The sequence below is a fragment of the Bufo gargarizans genome, chromosome 1 (assembly GCF_014858855.1).
Source record: "Bufo gargarizans isolate SCDJY-AF-19 chromosome 1, ASM1485885v1, whole genome shotgun sequence".
NCBI lineage: Eukaryota > Metazoa > Chordata > Amphibia > Anura > Bufonidae > Bufo > Bufo gargarizans.
The window spans coordinates 377489576-377510388 of record NC_058080.1 but is presented as its reverse complement, the minus strand read 5'-3'; the positions used below and the strand labels follow the sequence as shown (position 1 = coordinate 377510388).

Here is a 20813-nt window from a genome sequence, read left to right as displayed (position 1 = left end):
TCTGCACTGTCTGTCTGCACAGTCCCCTCAGTCTGCACTGTCTGTCTGCACAGTCCCCTCAGTCCGCACTGGCCCCTCAGTCCGCACTGTCTGTCCCCTCAGTCCGCACAGTTCCCACAGTCCCCACAGTCCGCACTCACCACTTCCACTTTCTTTCGAAGTCGCGTCCAGCAGACTGCAGGGATAAGCTCCGCCTATCGGGGAGTGCGCGGCTCTCCCCATTGGTCAGTGGGCAGAGGCTCGCCGGCAGCCCCGCCTCCAGTGCAGCGTGCCTGTGGGAGCCGGTGTGTAGGGCTGGAGCTGGCCGGGAGCCCTAGTGATGAGCAGTGCAGGCTCCGGGCGGCACTCGGTATTCCCTGCCGCCGCTTCCATCACTGCGGGGCTATGGAGCCCTCCCTCCTTCCAGTCCCCGCCGCTCTCCCTGGATTTTGTTTCTTTGCAGCAACTTTGATAAACTGCGTCCTTTGGATGAGGTGAGAAAACCATGACCTGCAATAGGAACTTGGACGTCGGGCGTTCCTCTGGTACGTGGCGCTGCCGGTTGTATTTGTAGCCTTCTGTCAGGTGTTAGTACCTGTAGTGTTTATTGTGATAGGATGATCTAATAGTGCCTGCTCTGTAGTATAATCCCTAATCTAATAGTGCCTGCTCTGTAGTATAATCCCTAGTCTAATAGTGCCTGCTCTGTAGTATAATCCCTAGTCTAATAGTGCCTGCTCTATAGTATAATCTGCAGTTTAATAGTGCCTGCTCTGTAGTATAATCCCTAGTCTAATAGTGCCTGCTCTATAGTATAATCTGCAGTCTAATAGTGCCTGCTCTATAGTATAATCTGCAGTCTAATAGTGCCTGCTCTATAGTATAATCCCGAGTCTAATAGTGCCTGCTCTGTAGTATAATCCCGAGTCTAATAGTGCCTGCTCTGTAGTATAATCCCTAGTCTAATAGTGCCTGCTCTGTAGTATAATCTGCAGTCTAATAGTGCCTGCTCTATAGTATAATCTGCAGTCTAATAGTGCCTGCTCTATAGTATAATCTGCAGTCTAATAGTGCCTGCTCTATAGTATAATCTGCAGTCTAATAGTGCCTGCTCTATAGTATAATCTGCAGTCTAATAGTGCCTGCTCTATAGTATAATCTGCAGTCTAATAGTGCCTGCTCTATAGTATAATCTGCAGTCTAATAGTGCCTGCTCTATAGTATAATCTGCAGTCTAATAGTGCCTGCTCTATAGTATAATCTGCAGTCTAATAGTGCCTGCTCTATAGTATAATCTGCAGTCTAATAGTGCCCGCTCTATAGTATAATCTGCAGTCTAATAGTGCCCGCTCTATAGTATAATCTGCAGTCTAATAGTGCCCGCTCTATAGTATAATCTGCAGTCTAATAGTGCCCGCTCTATAGTATAATCTGCAGTCTAATAGTGCCCGCTCTATAGTATAATCTGCAGTCTAATAGTGCCCGCTCTATAGTATAATCTGCAGTCTAATAGTGCCCGCTCTATAGTATAATCTGCAGTCTAATAGTGCCCGCTCTATAGTATAATCTGCAGTCTAATAGTGCCCGCTCTATAGTATAATCTGCAGTCTAATAGTGCCCGCTCTATAGTATAATCTGCAGTCTAATAGTGCCCGCTCTATAGTATAATCTGCAGTCTAATAGTGCCCGCTCTATAGTATAATCTGCAGTCTAATAGTGCCCGCTCTATAGTATAATCTGCAGTCTAATAGTGCCCGCTCTATAGTATAATCTGCAGTCTAATAGTGCCCGCTCTATAGTATAATCTGCAGTCTAATAGTGCCCGCTCTGTAGTATAATCTGCTGTCTAATAGTGCCCGCTCTATAGTATAATCTGCAGTCTAATAGTGCCCGCTCTGTAGTATAATCTGCAGTCTAATAGTGCCCGCTCTGTAGTATAATCTGCTGTCTAATAGTGCCCGCTCTGTAGTATAATCTGCTGTCTAATAGTGCCCGCTCTGTAGTATAATCTGCTGTCTAATAGTGCCCGCTCTGTAGTATAATCTGCTGTCTAATAGTGCCCGCTCTATAGTATATTCTCCAGTCTAAGGCCTCATGCGCACAACCTATGTATTTTGCGGTCTGCAAAAAATATGGGTGACGACCGTGTGCATTCTGTATTTTGTGGAACGGAACTGCTGGCCCCTAATACAACAGAACTATTCTTGTCCGTAATGCGGACAATAATAGGACATGTTCTATTTTTTTGCGGAACGGAAATACGGACATACGGAAACGGAATGCATACGGAGTACCTTCCGTTTTTTTTTGCGGACCCATTGCAATAAATGGTTCCGCATACGGTCCGCAAAAAAAACGGAACGGTCACGGAAAGAAAATGCGTTCATGTGAGCCCTAAGGCAGTCTAATAGTGCCTGCTCTATAGTATAAATACGAGTGAGTGGACCCTGTGGATCATTAGCTGTAGCCTGGTTCTGGCTTGACTCATATTGGATATGGATCAACACGTTTCGGATCGGGTAACTACTATTAGCAGAGCGTCCTGATCCGACATATTTCTAAATGCCAGCTGGATCACATGGAGGATTATTGTTGGCTTTATAGGTTTATACGAAGTGCTCTTAGACAGGTCTACCTTGTATTGTTTTACTTTTATAGAATTTTTATAGCCTTGTGTTAAACAGTTTTTTTTTATATTTTTGCCGTTGTACTGTAGCAGCCAAATAATGAGGTTTCTTGGTGCAAAATCTGGAGTGGATCATAAAAGGAGAGGACGTATAAAGGACAGACTTTTTTTATTCACTCCTGGTTTTGGCTTCCAAAACTGCATCAGGGAAGTTGACCATCTGGGCGTACCCTATAGATTTTGACTGGATGAGATTAATCATTGCACCCCCCTACACTGAGAGGATGTTCACATGCCACTGGTTTGTTTCAGAAAATTCTGTAACATGGCCGACGATTTGCCAAATTCCCTATTTTCAGCAGCAGATATTTCTGCAGCACATCTGCCGCACCACCACACTGCCCAGGAACCTGCATAAGGAAGTGAATCACCAGGTCGTTATATCCACTCCATGGGACTTGTACTGTACGTACGAGCCGGCTGCGGGAGTGGCCTGTCAGAGGACAACCATGGAGCTGACAATCAAAGAGAACTGCATAGGTGGGAATTTGGGGTACAATCAAATACACAGACTATCAGATATATTTCACCACGTTGATCCTCTAAAAATGTCCTTCAAAAATCTTAGTTTATTCCACTATATAAACAATATCTCACAAAAGTGAGTACACCCCTCACGTTTTTGTAAATATTTTATTATATCTCTTCATAGGATGACACTTTAATACAATGTAAAGTAGTCTGTGTGCAGCTTGTATACAGTGTAAATTTGGTGTGCCCTCAGAATAACTCAACACACAGCCAATAATGTCTAAACCGCCTGGCAACAAAAGTGAGTACACCCCAAAGTGTCAATATTTTGTGTGGCCAACATTATTTTCCAGCACTGCCTTAACTCTCTTGGGCATGGTGTTCACTAGAGCTTCACAGGTTGCCACTTGAATCCTCTTCCACTCCTCCATGACAACATCACAAAGCTGGTGGATGTTAGAGACCTTGTGCTCCTCCACCTTCCATTTGAGGATGCCCCACAGATTCTCAATAGCGTTTAGGTCTTGAGACATGCTTGGCCAGTCCAGCACCTTTACCCTCAGTTTCTTTAGCAAGCCAGTGGTCGTCGTGGAGGTGTGTCTGGGGTCATTATCATGTTGGAATACTGCCCTGCAGCCCAGTTTCCGAAAGTAGGTGATCATGTTCGGCTTAAGTACGTCACAGTACATGTTGGCATTCAAGGTTCCCTCATTGAACTCAAGCTTCCCACAGCCAACAGCAGCCCCAAACCATGACACTCCCACCACCATGCTTGACTGTAGGCAAGACACACTTGTCTTTGTACTCCTCACCTGGTTGCCGCCACACACTCTTGACACCATCTGAACCAAATAAGTTTATCTTGGTCTCATTAGACCACAGGACATGGTTCCAGTAATCCATGTATTTAGTCTGCTGGTCTTCAGCAAACTGTTTGCAGGCTTTCTTGTGCATCATCTTTAGGTGAGGCTTCCTTTTGGAACGACAGCCTTGCAGACCAATTTGATGCTGTGTGAGGCGTATGGTCTGAGTACTGAGAGACTGACACCCCCCCCCCCCCCCCCCTCACCCCTTTAACCTCCGCAGCAATGCTGGAAGCATTCATATGTCTATTTTAAAAAGACAACCTCTGGATATGATGCTGAGCACATGCACTCAACTTCTTTGGTCGACCATGGCGAGGCCTGTTCTGAGTGGAACCTGTCTTGGTAAACTGCTATATAGTGTTGGCCACCATGCTGCAGCTAAGTTTCAGGGTGTTGGAAATCTTCTTATAGCCTAGGCCATATTTATGTAGAGCAACAAGTCTTTTTTTCAGATCCTCAGAGAGTTCTTTGGCTTGAGGTGCCATGTTGAACTTCCAGTCTCCAGTATGAGAGAGTCTGAGAGCGATAACACCAAATTTATCACACCTTCTCCCCATTTACACTTGAGACCTTGTAACACTAAGTCCCATGACATAGGGGAGGGAAAATTGCTAATTGCGCACATTGCCCATTTTTCACTTAGGGGTGTACTCTCTTTTGTTGCCAGCGGGTTAGACATTAATGGCTGAGTGTTGAGTTATTCTGAAGGCACACCACATTTACAGTTATACAAGCTGTACACTGACTACTTTACATTGTATCAAAGTGTCATTTCTTCAGGGTTGTCCCATGAAAAGATATATTAAGATATTTAAAGGGAGTCTTTCACCTAATCTGAGCGTTTTAGACCGCTCAGATCAGGTTATAGACTCTTTAACCCTAATTACGATCATACCCGTCTCTTATGTGTCCCTCGCCCAGATAATGAAAATAATACTTTTTAAACTTATGCAAATTACCTTCTGAAGGTGCCCAGGGGCGGCGTTACTGGGCGATGTGCCCAGAAAAACACACCTCCAGCCGGCGGGACGTCACGAGCGGCACCAGAGGACGGCGGGCTGGGAACGGGCCCGCACCTGCGCACTGCTCTGCCCATTATGGGCAGATGAACAGCTTTTCATATTGCGCATGCGCCGGCCAACTAAAGACAGCCGGCCGGCGCATGCGCAATATGAAAGGATGTTCAGGGGACATCCCTGCCCTGCTGGATTTACTTTTTTGTGCGTTTTTTTTTCTCCAACCGTATATCCACCTTCAACATAACATGAGATAAAAGGTGACATTTGTAGTTTGCCTAGTTCAGTAGCTAGGGCATATTGCATAGCCTAGTGTGTATGAGATCAGTATACCCCCCCATTGTATGGCCAGCTTGGGGTGTGTTTCACATAACTGTGTCAGAGCTGTATGTTTAACCACTTCAGCCCCGCTAGCTGAAACCCCCTTCATGACCAGAGCACTTTTTACACTTCGGCACTACACTACTTTCACCGTTTATCGCTCGGTCATGCAACTTACAACCCAAATGAATTTTACCTCCTTTTCTTCTCACTAATAGAGCTTTCATTGGGTGGTATTTTATTGCTGCTGACATTTTTACTTTTTTTGTTATTAATCGACATGTAACGATTTTTTTGCAAAAAAATGACATTTTTCACTTTCAGCTGTAAAATTTTGCAAAAAAAACGACATCCATATATACATTTTTCGCTAACTTTATAGTTCTACATGTCTTTGATAAAAAAAAAAATGTTTGGGCAAAAAAAAAAATGGTTTGGGTAAAAGTTATAGCGTTTACAAACTATGGTACAAAAATGTGAATTTCCGCTTTTTGAAGCAGCTCTGACTTTCTGAGCACCTGTCATGTTTCCTGAGGTTCTACAATGCCCAGACAGTAGAAACACCCCACAAATGACCCCATTTCGGAAAGTAGACACCCTAAGGTATTCGCTGATGGGCATAGTGAGTTCATAGAACTTTTTATTTTTTGTCACAAGTTAGCGGAAAATGATGATGATTTTTTATTTTTATTTTTTTCTTACAAAGTCTCATATTCCACTAACTTGCGACAAAAAATAAAACATTCTAGGAACTCGCCATGCCCCTCACGGAATACCTTGGGGTGTCTTCTTTCCAAAATGGGGTCACTTGTGGCGTAGTTATACTGCCCTGGCAATTTAGGGGCCCAAATGTGTGAGAAGAACTTTGCAATCGAAATGTGTAAAAAATGACCGGTGAAATCCGAAAGGTGCACTTTGGAATATGTGCCCCTTTGCCCACCTTGGCTGCAAAAAAGTGTCACACATCTGGTATCGCCGTACTCAGGAGAAGTTGGGGAATGTGTTTTGGGGTGTCATTTTACATATACCCATGCTGGGTGAGAGAAATATCTTGGCAAAAGATAACTTTTCCCATTTTTTTTATACAAAGTTGGCATTTGACCAAGATATTTTTCTCACCCAGCATGGGTATATGTAAAATGACACCCCAAAACACATTCCCCAACTTCTCCTGAGTACGGCGATACCACATGTGTGACACTTTTTTGCAGCCTAGATGCGCAAAGGGGCCCAAATTCCTTTTAGGAGGGCATTTTTAGACATTTGGATCCCAGACTTCTTCTCACACTTTCGGGCCCCTAAAAAGCCAGCGCAGTATAAATACCCCACATGTGACCCCACTTTGGAAAGAAGACACCCCAAGGTATTCAATGAGGGGCCTGGCGAGTTCCTAGAATTTTTATTTTTTTTGCATAAGTTAGCGGATATTGATTTTTTTGTTTTTTGTTTTTTTTCTCACAAAGTCTCACTTTCCGCTAACTTAGGACAAAAATTTCAATCTTTCATGGACTCAATATGCCCCTCACGGAATACCTTGGGGTGTCTTCTTTCCGAAATGGGGTCACATGTGGGGTATTTATACTGCCCTGGCTTTTTAGGGGCCCTAAAGCGTGAGAAGAAGTCTGGAATATAAATGTCTAAAAATGTTTACGCATTTGGATTCCGTGAGGGGTATGGTGAGTTCATGTGAGATTTTATTTTTTGACACAAGTTAGTGGAATATGAGACTTAGTAAGAAAAAACAAAAACAAACAAAAAATTTCCGCTAACTTGGGCCAAAAAAATGTCTGAATGGAGCCTTACAGGGGGGGTGATCAATGACAGGGGGGGTGATCAATGACAGGGGGGTGATCACCCATATAGACTCCCTGATCACCCCCCAGTTATTGATCACCCCCCTGGTAAGGCTCCATTCAGACGTCCGTATGATTTTTACGGATCCATGGATCGGATCCGCAAAACACATGCGGACGTCTGAATGGAGCCTTACAGGGGGGTTATCAGGGTGATCACCCCCCTGTCACTGATCACCCCCCCTGTAAGGCTCCATTCAGACGTCCGCATGATTTTTACGGATCCATGGATACATGGATCGGATCCACAAAACACATGCGGACGTCTGAATGGAGCCTTACAGAGGGGTTATCAATGACAGGGGGTGATCAGGGTGATCACCCCCCCTGTCACTGATCACCCCCCCTGTAAGGCTCCATTCAGACGTCCGCATGATTTTTACGGATCCATGGATCGGATCCACAAAACACATGCGAACGTCTGAATGGAGCCTTACAGGGGGGTTATCAATGACAGGGGGTGATCAGGGTGATCACCCCCCTGTCACTGATCACCCCCCCTGTAAGGCTCCATTCAGACGTCCGCATGATTTTTACGGATACATGGATCGGATCCACAAAACACATGCGGACGTCTGAATGGAGCCTTACAGGGGGGTGATCAATGACAGGGGGTGATCAGGGTGATCACCCCCCTATCACTGATCACCCCCCCCTGTAAGGCTCCATTCAGATGTCCGCATGATTTTTACGGATCCACAAAACACATGCGGACGTCTGAATGGAGCCTTACAGGGGGGTGATCAATGACAGGGGGGTGATCAATGACAGGGGGTGATCAGGGAGTGTATATGGGTGATCACCTGCCTGTCATTGATCACCCCCCTGTAAGGCTCCATTCAGACGTCCGTATGCGTTTTGCGGATCCGATCCATGTATCCGTGGATCCGTAAAAATCATACGGACGTCTGAACGGAGCCTGACAGGGGGGTGATCAATGACAGGGGGGTGATCAATGACAGGGGGGTGATCAATGACAGGGGGGTGATCAGGGAGTTTATATGGGGTGATCAGGGGTTCATAAAGGGTTAATAAGTGACGGGGGGGGGGGTGTAGTGTAGTGTTTGGTGCGACTTTACTGACCTACCTGTGTCCTCTGGTGGTCGATCCTAACAAAAGGGACCACCAGAGGACCAGGTAGGAGGTATATTAGACGCTGTTATGAAAACAGCGTCTAATATACCTGTTAGGGGTTAAAAAATTCGGATCTCCAGCCTGCCAGCGAGCTATCGCCGCTGGCAGGCTGGAGATCCACTCGCTTACCTTCCGTTCCTGTGAGCGCGCGCGCCTGTGTGCGCGCGTTCACAGGAAATCTCGCGAGATGACGCGTATATGCGTCCAGGAGGAGTAAAGCAACCACCTCCCAGACGCATATCTGCGTACAGCGGTCGGGAGGTGGTTAAAGGGGTTGTCCGAGTTATGAAAAAAAAAATATAGCACTGAAAATCTGATATATAACTGAGCTAAGCAAGTTTTATGCAAAAAATATATGTATTTCCTCATTTCCCTGGTTCTTTTCTGGCCCTTTGTTTACATGCAATAAAAACCATCTCTGCCCCTCCCCCTGCTCTGCTAAGGGAGCGAATACAGGTGCTGCCCTGGATGACATGTCTGCCCTTCCCCCTGCTCTGCTAAGGGAGTGGCTACAAGAGATGCCCTGAGTGACATGTCTGCCTGCTGGGAGAATCAGCAGCATGTTGTATGTGTAGAACTACATGTCCCACTTGTATAATGACACTGCTAATACACACAGGATCTTCCCCCTACCTTCTTGTGCAATGTTCTCTCTAGTATGTCAGCTCCAGTGCCCAGAATTGTCCCTGCTGCAGAGCTGTGCAGCTGAAGGGGTTAAGTATCCTAGCAAAGAGTAGACGCAATGAAGGGGGGCGTGGCCAGCATAGTGACGTTTCGTTTTCAGGCTTGTAAACGACCTTTATCAGAGCAGGGAGAGAAGCTGACATCACAGGTCATGTGACCCTCTGTGAAATCTGAGAAACCAGCCACCGGAGATAAAGTGAGTGAATTAGAAAGCTGTTACATTTGCTTAGTTAGGAACATAGAAAGAAAAAAAAAATAACTCTGATAACCCCTTTAAGGGAGTTTAACATTGATGGCCTATCCTCAGGATAGGTCATCAATATCTGATCGGTGGGGGTCGGATTTCTGTCATTTCCACCGATTAGCCATGGCTCTCTGGTGAGCACTGTGGCCTCTTCCTAGGCCATTGATGTCACATTGATTAATTGCAGCTCGGTTCCATTCTCGTGAATGGGTCTGGAGGTTCTGAGTCCCACCAATCAGATATTGATGGCCTATAATATAGAACTCCCAGATAATCCCTTTAAATATCCTACTGAAAGGTCAGGTCTGTTTTCTTGGGCAATATAAAGCAGCTGCCCTGTGGCTAGTTAAATATGAGACTTCAGTGCATATCCTACAAAGCAGATAAATACTGATAGTGCCGTCTTCTCCTAGTTGATAACCAGTTACTTTGTCCTCCAGCTGATGGATCCCTATCTCCGTGTGCAGTCCAGCAAAAACGTCCCGTGTGTCATGTACGTCATTTACAGCACAATAGACCCACGGTCTCATAGGAACTCACTGTATTATAAATCACTATGATGCAGTGAGTTCAGGTCAGATGACCCACCGTCAGTCCAGGAGATCTGGCCGACACACAGAAGGCCTAACTCATGTTTGGTAGGGCACCCTACGGATGCCCTTATGTTATGGATTTTATATGGGTTTTGGCAGGTGACAGATGCCCTTTATTGGCTGGATGTTGTACGCTTTGCTTGTTGGCATGATCTGAAATAAATTTTAATGCAATCTTCAAGTTCTTCAGGAACTATGTTATTGGGAGAGAGTGGTCAAAGCTATAATCAGAAAATAAAGTCATCTTTGCTGGAAATAGATTAATTGGACGGAAAACTCACTTGATATGCTTAAAACGGTTTTATGGCACTAGAAGTGTTCCTGGAACTATGCTTTCCTTGTCCATGAAGTTGTTCTATGTAAATAAAGAACATGGTTGCTGGGGTCATAGATTGTAAGCTCTTGTGAGTAGGGCCCTCACTGCTCTTGTTGACTTGTTTGTTGCTATGTAATATTTAATTTGGTTTCTACCCTCTGATGGTAAAGTGCTGTGGAATATGTTGGTACTATATCAAACTGGTGTAAAGTAGAACTGGCTTAGTAGTCCATAGCAACCAATCAGATTCCACCTTTGATTTTTCAGAGCTCCATTGGAAAGGTGAAATTTGGTTGGTTGCTAAGGGCAAGTTAACCAGGTTTTACACCTTTTTGATAAATCAACCCCATTGTTTTCTCATTTAAATGGGTTTTCCAACAGTTTTTATTTTTATTTTATTTTTTAACTGATGACCTAGTCAGTATCTGATAGGTAGGGGTCTGACACCCAAGACCCCTGCCAATCAACTGTTTGAGAAGTGAGAAGACAGCGGCGCTTACAGTAGCACCGAGGCCTTTTTCCATCTTTGCCTAAGCCACGTAACGTCATGTCCATCGGTCACATGGCCTAGGCTCAACTTGGACCCATGCACTGTGCCTGGTAAGCTGAGAGAAGGCCGCTGCGCTACTGTGAGCACCGGTGACTTCTCAAACAGCTGATCAGCGGGGGTCCTGGGTGTCAAACCCCACCAATGAGATACTGCTGGATAGGTCATCGGTAAAAAAAAAAAAACTGTGGGGGAGATTCTCAAAACTTGTGTAAAGGAAAACTGGCTTAGTTGCATATAGTAACTAATCAGATTTCACCTTTCATTTTCCAAAGGAGCACTGAAAAGTGAAAGGTGTAATCTGATTGGTTTGCTATAGGCAACTGAGAATCTCAGAATCAGAAGCTACAGAAGGAAAATGAAGTACAGATAAATAACTGTACAGAAACATGAGAGCCAGTGAAGACAGCAGCATCCTGGACTGACAGGCATCACATCCAGTGTATATTACTAAGAGTGAAACTAGGAGCAGGTTGTAATCTGAATATCAAGGGGGCCTGAAAATGAATTAAGGAATGAAGAGTGTAGACTAAAAGTTGCTACAACATTTGTTTAAAGTCCCACGTATGTAAAAATATATATTTTTTCCATGTCACATGTGCCTATAGCCTTGAAGTGATTTATTATTATTTTTTCATATCCTGCACTGAATGATACTCATTATGCATTTCAAGTGAATGAATTTCTGTTAACTTGTGCTTGCTTCTACAGAGTTGTCAGTATGACTGAGATTTGACCTAATTTGGTTGAGAACGTAATATCAGATCCATCCTGCTGCCCCAAGATGGCTACACTGTCTGAGTTTGTTACTGAGCCCATTGGCATGATGTCTCAGTCTCAGGTAACTTCTTACATTTTGTCTTTTTTAACGAAAGGAGCAATTTAGAGTTGCATTGGTGGCATACTCACAGTACCCTCTTGTCTAAGGCTCTGTTTGCTTTCAAGGAGGCTTAATTGTTAGGAAGACTTCCAAAGCAAACATGTAGGTGGGTTCTTACAGCTAATACAGGAACGTTTTATTGCCAACTCCATGGAAAAACTAGATGTTTCATACAGATTTGTGGTTTCCCAGGCTCCAGAGACTGATGCTGTCAATCACTTTGAGGGTTTAGCTTTAGTCTAAAAGAGGGGGCATTAAAATACATTGAGTTGCACACATTGACCAGCTACTTAAAGGGGTATTCTGGTTATATGAAGTTATTAGATTGGTGGGCGTCCTACCACGGGGCCCTCAAATGAACGGAGTGGGTGGTCAGAAATGTGCCTCAGTGCTCTACTCGGCTATTTTCGGGACTCCCATAGAAATGAATGGAGAGGCTTCACGCGTTTCCGACCACCCACTCCATACATTTCAGGTAGGCTCCATGTTTTTTTTGCCCCTGTTCTCATCATTGGTCCGTGTCCCAGGTGTAGGACCACCACCGATCTGATAGTTACCCCATATCCTGTGTGTAGGGGATAACTTGATGTAACCAGAATGTCCCTTTAACAGTTCCTGCTACTTCTGAAATAAACTTGTATTGTTGCCTTACCTGATCTATCACCATTACTTATACATTTAAGGTTACTTTCCCACTGGCGTCTTGGTTTCCGTTTGTGAGATCCATTCAGGGTTCTTACAAGCGGTCCAAAATGGGCCAGTTTTGCCCTAATGCATTCTGAATGGATAAGGATCTGCTCAGAATGCATCAGTTTTGCTCCGTCCCGCCTCCATTTAGCTTTGGAGGTGGACACCAAAATGCTGCCTGCAGCGTTTTGGTGTCCGTCTGACGAAACTGAGCCAAACGGATCCGTCCTAACACACAATGTAAGTCAACGGGAACGGATCCGTTTTCTCTGGCACAATAGAAAACGGATCTGTCCCCCATTGACTTTCAATGGTGTTCAAGACTGATCCGTTTTGGCTATGTTACAGATAATACAAACGTATCCGTTCTGAACGGATGCATGCGGTTGTATTATCTGAACGGATCAGTCTCTGCAGATCCATGACTGATCCGCACCAAACGCGAGTGTGAAAGTAGCCCAAGACAACAAACAATATGTTTTTTTTAAAATCACTTTTGTTTTGTAGAGTTTTCTTCAATGAAGTTTTCCCGGATAAGATTTTAAAGGGGGTATTTACATTCGGTAGCCCCCTAGCTGGTTTTGTTTCGCTAGTAAGGAGGGGGATCTTCTATTCTGGTCTCCCTTGTATTAGCTGTATAAGCGCACAATGCGCCACCATCCTGATATTCGGTTCCGACTGAGTACCAGAACCACTGGCTCTGCTGGTGCCCTACGGATCACATTCACTGTAATGGGGGCTGTTTGGTGTGAATTCCGAATATTCTAAAATATATGGAGATAAGAAATAGCTCATGTACATGTATTGCTGAACTTGCTCTCTAAGCTGACATTTATAAATGATGGGATTCAGGTCCCCCCCCCCTGTAATATGAATCTGAACATAGGTTGCCGTTTATAGCCACATCTGTTTATTCACCAAGGGTCATAAAACAGCACTGCGTCTGCTGATGGGCTGCCATGGAGGCTACTGGGACTTAGAATTTATTACCCTCCTAGATACGTCTATAGTAGGGAACTGCTGTATAGGATTAAGGAGCTGTAGCTGAAAACTCACTGTTGTCCCAATTACTTGTGTCTTTGGTTTGCTTTTTTTTCACAAGCTCCAGCACTGGAACTAGGTACCAGAACTACACAGCACTTGGTTCCAGCGCCGGTGCCATGTGTCAGACCCCTGCAGATCTGATATTGATGACCTATCCTAAGTATAGCTGGCCAATAAGTAAGTCCTGGAGAACCCCTTTAAGGACCAGAAAAAAAAATGGAGTGTTGTAGAAGCTAAAAGGGTCTAAAGTAACTTCACAATTAGCACAATATACTGCTATTAGATCATTGTCACACATGACCAAAGAACATGATGGCTGGGAGGGGTACTACCTTTTGTGGAATGATCCCTTTCCCATTGACAGATACTTTTATTTTCTTCCAGCAGTAGGACAAGTCCTTGACCAGGGCCGGGGACCGTGAAACTCTTTGGGATGCTTTGCTTTGATTTGAGTTGCGTCAAGTGACTGTCCTACAGTGCTGCTGTGGGTCTCTGGAAAGTCACTCCTTGCCACAGTCTTTTCTATCAAGATGGCACCCCCATGGTTGTGTAAGGCCTCTTTCACACTTGCGTTGTCCGGATCCGGCGTGTACTCCACTTGCCGGAATTACACGCCGGATCCGGAAAAACGCAAGTGTACTGAAAGCATTTGAAGACGGATTCGTCTTCAAAATTCTTTCAGTGTTACTATGGCAGCCAGGACGCTATTAAAGTTCTGGTTGCCATAGTAGTAGTGGGGAGCGGGGGAGCGGTATACTTACAGTCCGCACGGCTCCCGGGGCGCTCCAGAATGACGTCAGAGCGCCCCATGTGCATGGATGACGTGCCATGTGATCACGTCATCCATGCACGTGGGGCGCCCTGACGTCACTCTGGAACGCCCCGGGAGCCGCACAGACAGTAAGTATGCTGCTCCCCCGCTCCCCGCTACACTTTACCATGGCTGCCAGGACTTTAGCATCTTGGCAGCCATGGTAACCATTCAGAAAAAGCTAAACGTCGGATCCGGCAATGCGCCAAAACGACGTTTAGCTTAAGGCCGGATCCGGATCAATGCCTTTCAATGGGCATTAATTCCGGATCCGGCCTTGCGGCAAGTGTTCAGGATTTTTGGCCGGAGCAAAAAGCGCAGCATGCTGCCGTATTTTCTCCGGCCCAAAAACGTTCCGTTCCGGAACTGAAGACATCCTGATGCATCCTGAACGGATTTCACTCCATTCAGAATGCATTAGGATAAAACTGATCAGGATTCTTCAGGCATAGAGCCCCGATGACGGAACTCTATGCCGGAAGAAAAGAACGCAGGTGTGAAAGAGCCCTTAATCTGCCCTGCATCTTCATGAGTCTTCATGGGTGCTATGCCATTACCTTAGACCAGGGCTGGCCAACCTGTGCCTCTCCAGCTGTTGTAAAACTACAACTCCCACCATGCCCTGCTGTAGGCAGACTGGGCATGCTGGAAGTTCTAGTTTTGCAACAGCTGAAGAGCTGCAGGTTGGCCATCCCTGCCTTAGACAAATGATCATTTACCCACAGATGTGAATCTGCAACATGTATGCCACACAATATCCTGTGCACCAGGAGTACAGTGCCATGCCATAGAGCCACCAACACGGTCTCAATCCAAGTCTTTGTAAGAAAGTTGAACCGTCTGTTTATGGACTGTTCTCTTTAAATTACAAGGATATGTTCACATGTCTGTTTCAAAATCCACCAAGTATCCAATGGCAGAAACCGCTGCTGTTTCTGCTTTCATTTCTCGTCTTGAATGCTGCAGTCACACTTTTAGTTTAGCTCCATTGAATGTAGTTGAACCGTGAGCATGCTCTCACTGCGGTTTCCAAAGGTGCCCACATGGTAAAACGTGCCGAGAATGGACATGTCCATTCTTGGCGTGGTCTGGAAAACCACATGTGAAAAATCGTTGGCCGAATGAATTGTGGTGTGTGCCCCCCCTCCTCCAACCATTGAAAACAATGAGAGGCGGTTTCAACACTAAAACCGATGTCAAAATCTGACACGTGAACATACCTTTAAGGCCTCATGCACACGACTGTGTGTATTTTGCGGTCCTCGGTACGCAATTTGCCTAACTGCACAGACAGCCATTGATATAACTGCCTATTCTTGTCCACAAAACGTACAAGAATAGGACATGCTATATTTTTTTTAGGGGGCCTCGAAACGGAGCAACGGATGCAGACAGCACACGGAGTGCTGTCTGCATCTTTTGCGGCCCCATTGAAGTGAATGGGTCTGCATCCAAACCGCAAAAACTGCAGCTCGGATGTTGACCAAAACAACGGTCGTGTGAATGAGGCCTAAGCCTGTATTACTCTGGCAGATTTTCTTCCAGATGGTTGCTAACAAGTGTTCGTAGTAATGCTCGTCATTACCAATCATCTGGCAGTGCAACACTGCCACTGATTACCCAATGTATCATCAGCCAATCTGCATGCTGAAAGATCACAATTTGCCGGCGGCAGATGGTGCTGTCTAATCAGAGTGTGGGCGGTCAGCTCAGAGCGAATGACAGCAGCATTCTTGAATACAGCGACCATGATTGTTTCAGTTGGCCATAAGGGGAGACAGGGAGCCTGAGTGGAGTGGTGGAAGGCTAGAAGGAGAGACAGACGCTCCAGTCTCCCTGATGGGTGCTGCACAAGTAGGCCTAAGTGTTGTCACCAGGCAGAGAAGACACTAGAAGGAGAGACAGAAGCTCCAGTCTCCCTGATAGGTGCTGCACAAGTATGCCTAAGTGTCACCAGGCAGAGAAGACACTAGAAGGAGAGACAGAAGCTCCAGTCTCCCTGATGGCTGCTGCAGAAGTAGGCCTAAGTGTCACCAGGCAGAGAAGACACTAGAAGGAGAGACAGAAGCTCCAGTCTCCCTGATGGGTGCTGCACAAGTAGGCCTAAGTGTCACCAGGCAGAGAAGACACTAGAAGGAGAGACAGAAGCTCCAGTCTCCCTGATGGGTGCTGCACAAGTAGGCCTAAGTGTTGTCACAGAGAGTTTGGAAACCATGGCTGGCTCAGTGTGGGCTGTGGAAGATCAGCAGATAGTGAGAGACTGTCCTGCAGCCTTGGGAGAGGCCTATTCATTTCTAGTCCAATAGAGAAAGTGGCCTGGCGGAGTTTAGAGGGACAGTAATAAGCCCAACAGGTTCTCAGAAGAAAATGTGAGTATTAGAGAGTAATCCCTGTGTGACATTACTAGCATTATTACTGCTGTAAAGGCTGTATTACACAGCGCGATTCTACAGGCAATTGTCGGGAAGGAAGCTTTCCTTCCCAGCAATCCCCTGCTCGCTAAAGGAGGAGACCGCTGCTATTAAATGCAGCGATCTCCTCCACAGTATGTGAAGGAGTGATCGTTATGCCATCGCTTGTCCCCATGCTGTCTAGTTATTTGCCGCGGGCAAATTGTGATCCTTCAGCATGCAGAAAGATCACGATTGGCCGATGATTCAGCAGGTAATCGGTGGCAGCGTCTAGCCGCGCCCAACTGGTCCCAAACTCTGTTTTGTTTTTTTTAAACTCTTTTCCCTGGACTCCCAAAGCCAGCATTGCTCATTGCTATGTCAGCGCCAGGCTCTGTGCGGACTTGTGCTTACCCTGGCACCTACTCCTACAACATTAGCAGGGTTTGGCGGCGCTGCTGCGCACAGCCGCCTGCCAGCCCTCCACACACAAGGGCCAACAATATAGGGCATTCGTAGCACATTTTTTATTTTTTTTTACTGATGACTAGAGATGGGCGAATCGACTTCAGATGAAACATCCGAAGTCGATTTGCATCAAACTTTGTTCTAATACTGTACGGAGCAGGAACTCTGTACATTATTAGAATGTATTGGCTCCGATGAGCCTAAGTTATTACTTTGCAAAGTCTCGCGAGACTTCGCGTAATAATTTCATAAATTAATTTGTACTGTAAAAAATCATTTGGGTTTGGTTCTAAGTGGTACCTTGAAACCGAACCTGAGTTCGGGAAATGTTTTTTTTACAGTACAAATTAATTTATGAAGTTATTGCGCGAAGTCTGGCGAGTAATAACTTCGGCTCATCGGAGCCAATACATTCTAATACCGTACGGAGCTCCTGCTTATTAGAACAAAGTTTTATGCAAATCGACTTCGGATGTTTCATCTGAAGTTGATTCGCTCATCCCTACTGATGACCTATCCTCTGGAAAAGGTCATCAGTATCTGATTGGTGGAGTCCAACACCTGGGGCCCCCGCCGATCAGCTGTTTGATAAGGCACTGGTGCTCTCAGTAGCGCCACGGCCTTCTCTCTGCTTACCAAGCCCAGCACTGTACATGGTATAGCGGCTGTACTTGGTATCGCAGCCCGGCCCCTTTCACTTCAATGGTGCTGAGCTGTTCCTAGGTCACGTGACCGATAAACGTGATGTCACACGGCCTAGGCAAAGCTGGAAAAGGCCACAGCACTACTGATTAGACCCCCACCAATCAGGTACTGACGACCTGTCAGAAGATAGATCATTAGTAAAAACTAAAAAAAACTTGAAAAACCCTTTTAACATTAAACTTTTAAAGTGGAACAATCACATTTAACATAAAGATGAAATTAAAGGGGTTCTCTGGGCTTAACCTTTTTTCGGCTTTAAAAAGCTAACCTGTGGCGGAAAGATTATTGGTCCCATACTTACCTTCCAGAGTGCAGCCGTTCCTGAGATCTCCCTCCAGATGGCTTTTCTGTTCTTCTGGGCAAAGTCCGTCTCCTTGTCTTCCGCTCTTCTCTTCCTGCCTTGAGCAGGAGACGGATCGTCACTAATGACGTCACTGCCTCCTGCGAGTCGAAGCTATGTGAAGCCTGTACTGATTCATGTACAGTGTGATGTAAGTGCTGTACATGGCTGACAGCATAGTGATCAGCCACAGAGGCTGATCACTATGCTGTGGAGGTCATTGGGGGAGCTGTGGATGGCACATGGGGGGCACTTTGGATGGCATTAGGGGCACTATGGATAGCACATGGGCACTTTGGGGACACTGTGTATGGCACATGGGGGAACTGTGGATGTCATTATGGGCACTGTGGATGGCACTTTGGGGCACAGTGGATGTCATTAGGGGCACTGTGGATGGCACATGAGCACTGTGTATGTCATTAGGGGTTAGGGGCACTGTGCATGGCACAAGGGTGCACTGTGGATGGCAAATGAGGGCACTGTAGATGGCACATGGGGGCACTGTGGATGTTAGGGGCATTGTGGATCGCACATGGGTGCACTGTGGATGTCATTAGGGCACTGGAGATCGCTCATGGGGGCACTGTGGATGGCACATGGGGGCACTTTGGGGGCACTGTGGATGTCATTAGGGGCACTGTGGACGGCACATGGGCACTTTGGGGCACTGTGGATGTCATTAGGGGCATTGTGGATGGCACATGGGTGCTCTGTGGCTGGCAAATGAGGGCACTGGAGATCGCACATGGGGGCACTGTGGATGGCACATGGGAGCACTTTGGGGGCACTGTGGATTGCACATGGTGGCACTGTGAAAGGCACAAGGGGCACTTCTGATGTCATTAGGGGCACTGTGGATGGCACATGGGGGCACTGTGGAGGGCACTGTTGTGGGGAACTGTAGATAACATCTAGAGTGACCCCATAACAGTGATATCCACAGTGCTCTCATAACAGTGACACTAGATGTCACTGTTATGGGGGCACTGTGGATGTCACTGTTATGGGGGCACTGTGGATGTCACTGTTATGGGGGCACTGTGGATGTCACTGTTATGGGGGCACTGTGGATGTCACTGTTATGGGGGCACTGTGGATGTCACTGTTATGGGGGCACAAAAGATAGGATTAGGCCTCACGCACAGGACTGTATCTGTTCTGATTTCTCCAAGTAGCAGATCTGCTAAATAAGGATACTGTCTGTGTCAGATGTGCCTTTTTTTCCAGAGCCATTGATTTCTATGGGTTTTAGATCTGCATTATTGGAACTAGAATAAGACATGTTCTATCTTTTGCTGTACTGATATATGGATGTGGAAAGCACACTGATGAAATCCATGTGTTTTCCACATCCATATGTCTTATTCTGGTCCTCATAATGCAGACCTGAAATCCATAGAAATCAATGGGACTGCAAAAAAAAAATGCGGGTCGCATACGGACAGTATCCTTATTTAGCGGATAAATGGATACAGTAGTGTGCCTAAGGGTTTAGATACACAGCTCAGCAGGCAGGATCTTACAAGATAGGCTTAGATACACAGCTCAGCAGGCAGGATCTTACAAGATAGGCTTAGATACACAGCTCAGCAGGCAGGATCTTACAAGATAGGATTAGATACACAGCTCAGCAGGCTGTATCATACAAAATGGGATTAGATACACAGCTCAGCAGGCTGTATCATACAAAATGGGATTAGATACACAGCTCAGCAGGCTGTATCATACAAAATGGGATTAGATACACAGCTCAGCAGGCTGTATCATACAAAATGGGATTAGATACACAGCTCAGCAGGCTGTATCATACAAAATGGGATTAGATACACGGCTCAACAGGCTGTATCATACAAAATGGAGTTAGATACACACTTCAGCGGGCAGTATCGCACACAACAGGCTCTGTATCAGGCACACATACAGATGTGTTTGGATGTGCTTGCCAATTCCAGCTGTTTATCACACTCTGGAGATGGTGAGGGAAGAGCCCGTGGACGGTCAGTGATGAGTTTAGATACACAGCTCAGCAGGCTGTATCACACAGGATAGGATTAGATACAGATGTGATTGGATACGCTTGCTGATTCAAGCTGTTTTTCACACTCTAGAGACTGTGAGGGAGGAGCCTGCAGACGGTCAGTGATGGGATTAGATACACAGCTCAGCAGGCTGTATCACACAGGATAGGATTAGATACAGATGTGTTTGGATGTGCTTGCCAATTCCAGCTGTTTATCACACTCTGGAGATGGTGAGGGAAGAGCCCATGGACGGTCAGTGATGAGTTTAGATACACCGCTCAGCAGGCTGTATCACACAGGATAGGATTAGATACAGATGTGATTGGATACGCTTGCTGATTCAAGCTGTTTTTCACACTCTAGAGACTGTGAGGGAAGAGCCTGCAGACGGTCAGTGATGGGATTAGATACACAGCTCAGCAGGCTGTATCACACAGGATAGGATTAGATACAGATGTGTTTGGGTGTGCCTGCTGCTTCCAGCTGTTTATTACATTCTGGAGATGGTGAGGGAAGAGCCCGTGGACGGTCAGTGATGGGATTAGATACACCGCTCAGCAGGCTGTACACAGGATAGGATTAGATACACATGAGCCTGTGGACGGCTAGTAATGGGATATAGACACAGTGAGAAGTAGATTCCTGTCTGTGTGCAGAAAGATAGACACAGGAGTTATAGATGGAGTAGCTGCTGCAGGCAGAGCAGAGTGGGGGGGGGGGGGGCGTGGCCAGCCTGTGACTCATCACTGTGCAG

The 20813-nt window shown here is 46.0% G+C and overlaps 1 protein-coding gene across 3 annotated transcripts in view; it reads left to right on the top strand.

Annotated features, from left to right (window-relative positions):
- LOC122931072 (lysophosphatidic acid receptor 1-B-like) overlaps positions 1-20813 on the top strand; it is a 154220-nt gene that overhangs the window by 88611 nt on the left and 44796 nt on the right. The window contains exons 1-2 of one of the 3 annotated variants that reach the window (XM_044285008.1): positions 313-473; positions 11422-11551. In XM_044285008.1, coding sequence (XP_044140943.1) covers positions 11495-11551 — 57 coding nt within the window. In that variant the 5' untranslated portion in view covers positions 313-473; positions 11422-11494. Of the gene's footprint in view, positions 1-312; positions 525-11421; positions 11552-20813 lie in introns of those variants that run through there. The other 2 variants (XM_044285000.1, XM_044284990.1) reach the window with 2 other exon arrangements.